Genomic DNA, 6,000 nt, shown 5'->3' on the forward strand with positions numbered 1-6,000 from the left:
GAATCACATGTGACCCAGCCACCCCACTTCCGGGTATGTCCCCAAAAGCGGTGAGAGCAGGGCCCCCAAGAGCCATCTGCACCCCACATTCACCGCAGCATTTTCAGCAGCCGACCATGGAAGCAGCCCGGTGTCCACAGACAGAGGATTCAGGAAACGTGGTCCCTCCACACACTGGAGTGTCACTCAGCCATCAAAAGGGAGGACATCTGACACCTGCTACCACGTGGCTGGACCTGGACGACACTGTGCTGAGTGAAAGGAGCCAGACACAGAGGGACACATTCTGTGTGACCCCATCACACGAGGTCCCTAGGGGAGTCAGATTCACAGAGACAGGAACTAGATGGTGGTGTGGGGCTGGGGGAGGCGAGGGGAGGGGAGTGAGTGCTCAAAATGGGGTCAGAGTGTCAGTTTAGGACAATGGAAAGTTCTGGAGATGACAGTGGTGACGGTGCCACAACAGTGTGAATGTGCCTGATGCCCCTGAACTTAAACCTGGTTAAGGTGGCAAGTTTTATGTGCTGCGAACTTTACCACAATTAAGAAAAACAGCTTTGGAGTTCCGCTCTTCAGGGTTATGCCCACTGGGCCGTGGGGCGACCGCCGAAGGGCCCCACTGCCCAACAGCGGCCCCACCTCCCTCTCGGGTGCCATGGCTGAGTCTTGTGAGGACTCAGTGCTTTCTCTGCAGTAAGAACAAGTGAAAGTGTGAAAAAAAGGAGAAAAACTGTACATCTGCCTTCCGGGGTCTTTTAGGGGTGTTGTGAGGATTCACGGGGGGGGTCACTCACGTGGGAAATCCTGCTTTGAAAATGGATCTGACATTTTCTTCCTGCTTTGATAAGGTGTGAAACTCTGGGCCCTGGCGGGGTCCACTCAAGTTTGGTGGTGGTGATTTAAATAGCGGGATGTGATGCTGAACTGCTGTCCCTTCAGGATACCTGAAGGTCATTTTTCATTCTGAGTTCAAACTGTATAAAAATGTTCACCCACATTTGTTTAAAGATCCCTGCTGTGAGGTATTAGGTTGGTGCAAAAGTAATTGCCGTTTAAAAGATTAAAAGTAGTTGCAAAAAGCGCAATTACTTTTGCACCTGTCTAATAACAGGAGATGGTGCTGCGTCCTAAATATCTGCCCATATGGAGTCCCTGGGCACCACCTCGGGGCCAGTACCCCGTGTCCGTTCAGGGTGGGGCCAGCACGGGCTCTGGTGTCCTGGAGAAGGCACAGGGGCTCCTGTATGTTTCTTGTTCCCACAGGGCTGTGCAACGGGCAGCCACGCACCCAGGGTGCTGGAGAGCGGGAGCCACCTGGGTAGGGGTGGGGTTGGGTTCCACTGTGGTCCGGGCACAGCACTTGGTCAGATTCAACGGAGTGTGTGCGCACGTATCTGCTCTGTTTTTCTTGTCAATATGTGAGACCATGTGTTAAACAAAGGGTTTTTGTTTTCCTTCTAGGTCGGATGTTTATATTTTACGGTAATAAGACCTCCACGCAGTTCTTAAATTTCACTCCAACACTAATCTGTTCGGACGACCTTCAGGCTAATATCCTTGGTCCCGTCTCCCCCACGCCCCTGACAGCCGTCTGGGATTTAGAGGAGGGCGCTGAGGAAGGTTTTCTTTTTAAAATCAGAATAGGAACACATTTCCATGTGCTGCAGGAACCTTCGGGGACCTCACCTCAGAGAGTGGCTGATTGATAGAAATAGAAATAACATGCAGCCATCTGCTCCTGGTTTGTCAGTCACTCTCTTTCCCTTAAGCCCCTCTAGCTCTGGCTTCCTTCTCTGGGGTCTCCCAGACCAGAGGCAGCTGGAGTGCATGGGGTGGTGGGAGGGGAGTGCTGGGACCACACGCCACACACTGGGGACAGACTGGAGACTTGTCCCCAGTAAATGTCAGCAATGGGATTAGAACTCTTTGCTATCTAACGTGAGCTCTGGCGTCCAAATGTCTCCCCCTCTCAGCCTGGGTGGCCCAGTGAAGTGGTGCGTGGGGCTCCCACTCCACCAGAGGAGGGCGCTGCTTCCCTGAGAACCCTTACTGTGCTCAGGCCAAACGGTGCTTATCCTGAGAAAAACATGTTTTAAGCAGAGCCTGTGAAAGCCAAGTGTTTCTGAATAGAGTTAAGAAGAGTGTATGTAGGACGAGCCGTATTGAAGGTTCTGTCCAAGGAGAGGCGCGTGAGCTCTGCTCTTACCCGGCCCCCTTCTAGACAGCTCTGGGCCTGGGGACCGCAGCACTTGCTCTCCTCGGGCCCACTTCCCACATTGCCATGGCCTTGACCTGGACACATCTGAGCCTGCAGACCAAGCCCGTGGACCCGACGGTGGACGGGGGCGCCCAGGTGCGGCAGGCGGTGAACATAGAGTGTGTGTCGGACTTCACGGAGGCGCCCGTCCTCAACATCCAGTTCAGGTGGGTGGTCCCCGGGCGCTGTGTCCTCGCTGAGCCTCGGCGGCTGTGCCGAGGGCCGCAGGGGCCCAGGTAGGTGCCAGCACTGCCATGTGCGTGACAGCACCGGCTACAGAGAGTGTGCAGGTGACGGGGATGGGCCAGCACCACGCTTCCAGCGGCCGTGTCATCTTCCCAAGGCCTGGTGCTTTCGAGCTGACACACGGGGGCCTGCCACGTGGGCTGGTGGCCGCTGCCTGGCCTGCTGTTCTACAGCTGCAGGGGTGGGGCCCCCACACGTTCTCATCTGCGTGTGTGTATTTTTGCAGTTGTACTCTGAGCATACATAGCACTGTGCTTATGTCTCTGAGAACGACGACATTTTGTGTTGCTGCTGGCTCATTCCTGTTACTTTCAGTGGCTACAGGAGTACACAGTCGGCCAGTCCCTGTGGGGTGTTTGCAAAGCACGTTTTCAAGCCTTAAACATTTTTGTTGCATTTTGTAGACAGACTTTTTTCGTTAGTCTTTTCGTGGAAAAAGGTAGAAACCGGAAACAATTTAAACTAACTTGGAGCTGTAGGCAATAGACTGAGGGGAGAAGTGAGGTGGTGGGGGAAGTCCTGGGCTGGGCAGCCTGCCCGGGGCCCACCTGGGGTTTCAGCAGCCCCGCAGTGCTCTGTGGGAGGCGTGTCCCCCGACACACAGGAGCAGTACCAGGCCTGACGTCTGTCCTTGTCTGTAAGTGGTGTTGCACATTGCGACAGACGGAGCGAGCCTCTCGGTGGCTCAGTGCCACCTCTGGGACAGCCTGCCCTCCCTGTTGACAGGACAGCCCCCTCTGGCAGGGGCTAGAGCCCCGCCTCTTTTACCTGGGCCCTCCCTGTGCCCTGGAGGTTTGCACATGGGGTGGGGGCTGGCTCTGCTGCTGGGTTCCAGGTCCTCTGCTATCCGTGTGTCTTCTCAGCACGTCTCTATTGGTCGCAGGTATGGGGGCACCTTTCAGAACGTGTCCGTCAAGCTGCCCATCACACTCAACAAGTTTTTCCAGCCCACCGAGATGGCTTCTCAGGATTTCTTTCAGCGTTGGAAGCAGCTGAGCAAGTAAGCCCACCATCCTGTGGGGGTGCAGGGAGGGCTTTTGTCTGTGACTTTGCTGAGGGGATACTTGTCTTTGTTCCCTGCAGTCCCCAACAAGAAGTCCAGAACATTTTCAAGGCAAAGCATCCAATGGACACAGAAATCACCAAAGCCAAGGTGACTGCCTTGTCCCTGGCGTCCCCAGGTCGGGACACTGCTGTGCTCTTGAGGGAGCCAACTGCGTTCTCACCCTCAGCCGTCACCAGTGTCCCAACTCCCCCGTTTCTTTTGCACAGATCATTGGATTTGGTTCTGCACTCCTTGAGGAAGTCGATCCTAATCCTGCGAATTTTGTGGGTGCCGGTATCATCCACACCAAAAGCACCCAGATTGGGTGCTTACTGCGTCTGGAGCCCAACCTGCAAGCCCAGGTCAGGCCTCTTGAGGAAACCGTTGTTTTTACTGTGGTATAATTCATACACAGTGAGATGCGTAGGTCCTAAGTCTGGTAGTTTGATGAGTTGACAGACGTGTGCGACAGACGTGACACTTGCATTGCCCCAGAAGCTCCTTTCCATCAGCTCCGGCCGCCCCCGGGAGGCAGCTGCCCTGGGGCCCGCCACGTGCTGCTGTGTGTGCCACGGTCGGTCCTAGTGTGGCTGGTGGTCATGGGGCAGCCCTCTGCCGCCTGTGGACGGACCTGTGGGCCATTTAGTCCGGGCCATGCTGAGTAGGCCTGCATGGCCTTTGTGCAGACACGTGTTTTCATCTCTGAAAACAGACACCACGTGGGGGGACACCAACGTGGAATTGCTGGCTCACAGGCACGTGCATGATTAGCTTTGCAGGAAGCTGCCAGATTGCTTTCCAGAGTGGCTGGAATTAACCACCCCCAGCGGCTCCTCCTGCCACTGGAACTCGCCACTGTCAGGCCTTATTCTAGCTGCTGGACGTGTGTTGCATGCTCGAGTCTTTGTAAAACGGTGGGGCCTACAGAGAAGGGCCAAGCAGGCGGAGTGCAGCTGGCCCCGAGTGGGGCCTGGCCACAAGGCTGTCTGCTGCCCCCAGGGCTGTGCTAAGGGCCGTCCGGTCCGGCCCCGGCGCGGACACTGACCTGCTGTGCTCTGTTTCAGATGTACCGGCTCACACTGCGGACAAGCAAGGAGACCGTCTCCCAGAGACTGTGTGAATTGCTGTCGGATCAGTTCTAACTGATGCGGACGGAGGGCCAGGCCCATGTGCCTGCCTCCCTCGTCACATGTCCTCACAGCCGTGCTGCACGTGAACTCCCGTCGTCCTCGGTCGCAGTGCAGGCGGCCCCTTCTGGGCATGGATGGGGGTACAAGTGAGAGTTACGAAGAAAAGGCTAAGCCCGGACTGCAGCCGGCCCGCCAAGTCAGGAGGACGCGTGTCTCCTCGGATCAGTTTTTATAGAAATCAAGACAGTTCTGTGGTGAAGTCTACAAATTAAAGGGAAATTAGAAGTTTGAATGTAAATGGACATGTTTTGGCAATGTTACCAAAATGCCACTGCCCTGTTGCTGCGGGATCATCTCTTGACTCTGGGGGAGGGGCAGCACTGTCTGTAGTGAGCTGGCTCTTAACTGGGCCATCTGGCTATTTCAGTGACTGATGCCAGGCTCAGGAGCCGCGTGACCAGGTCCTCGTGTGGCCCAGTGCTCTGCCCAGGGCCCTGGTGCGTGAGCTCAGCGTACGTGGGCTGCAGGACTGACCGCGGCTGCTCCGGGGCGGGGTTCTTAGTCCAGGGCTTAGAAACCCTTGTGTTATCATGATGTCACGCCTATCCGTAGAACCATGTATCCTGGCTAGATTTCACTGTTCCCCTTCCCTGCCCCGTGTTCTTAAGGGTGTTTGTAACACCGTCGGACTGCCCACGGCGCAGGGACGGGTTCCTGGTGGCTCTAGAGGGTGTGCAGCTGACGTCACTCATCTTGGGTTTCAGATAAGCACACTGTCACCGTAGTGCCTGAGGACTGGTTCCTCTTTGTGCTGGGAGGGTAAACGTGACCCTGAGAGGAGCCGTAGGCGAGCTGGCTGTTCCCTGTTGGCGGCCGTAAGCTGTCGGCTGCACTCTTCACGGGCTCCCGATGGCAGCCAGTGCTGCAGACCTCGGCCTGTGTGTGGTCAGCAGGCTGCAGCCTGCCCTCTGCACGCCTTCCCCGTCACCTGGCTCTCAGGGCTGTCACCCCGCATGCCTGCAGACCTAGGTGCCGACTTAGGAGCGAGCGGGGCCCACGTCCTGCTAGTGGGCCGTCACTGGGAGGGCTGCAGGTGCAGGCTGGCAGCTGTGTCTCTTGTTGGCACTCAAGGCCCCGTGGGGCCCGTGCTGCAGCCCCTGCGGGGGAGCGCGGCCTGCAGACACCTCCACTCAGTGCGTGGCCCGCCGTCCGCGTGGTCCGGGGTGACCTGTGCCGTCGGTGTCAGCAGCTTCCTGAGCTGGACACAAACAGCCAGCAGCACCAGGGCTACAGTGCACGTTGCGGGCATGGCCCAGCCATCA

General features: G+C 56.9%; 1 protein-coding gene across 6 annotated transcripts in view; it reads left to right on the forward strand.

Annotated features, from left to right (window-relative positions):
• Positions 1–5,523, forward strand: part of AP2A2 (adaptor related protein complex 2 subunit alpha 2) — a 67,973-nt gene extending 62,450 nt beyond the window's left edge. For 5 of the 6 annotated variants that reach the window (XM_081062567.1, XM_081062565.1, XM_081062569.1 and 2 more), the window contains exons 17-22: positions 1,462–1,551; positions 2,301–2,424; positions 3,387–3,503; positions 3,587–3,656; positions 3,776–3,910; positions 4,613–5,460. In XM_081062567.1, the coding sequence (XP_080918693.1) occupies positions 1,462–1,551; positions 2,301–2,424; positions 3,387–3,503; positions 3,587–3,656; positions 3,776–3,910; positions 4,613–4,690 (614 nt within the window). In that variant the 3' untranslated portion in view covers positions 4,691–5,460. Of the gene's footprint in view, positions 1–1,461; positions 1,552–2,300; positions 2,425–3,386; positions 3,504–3,586; positions 3,657–3,775; positions 3,911–4,612 lie in introns of all 6 variants that reach the window. The other variant, XM_081062568.1, reaches the window with a different exon arrangement.
• Positions 5,524–6,000: the final 477 nt, after the last annotated feature.

The sequence above is a fragment of the Rhinolophus hipposideros genome (genome assembly GCF_964194185.1).
Source record: "Rhinolophus hipposideros genome assembly, chromosome: 10".
Classification (NCBI taxonomy): domain Eukaryota; kingdom Metazoa; phylum Chordata; class Mammalia; order Chiroptera; family Rhinolophidae; genus Rhinolophus; species Rhinolophus hipposideros.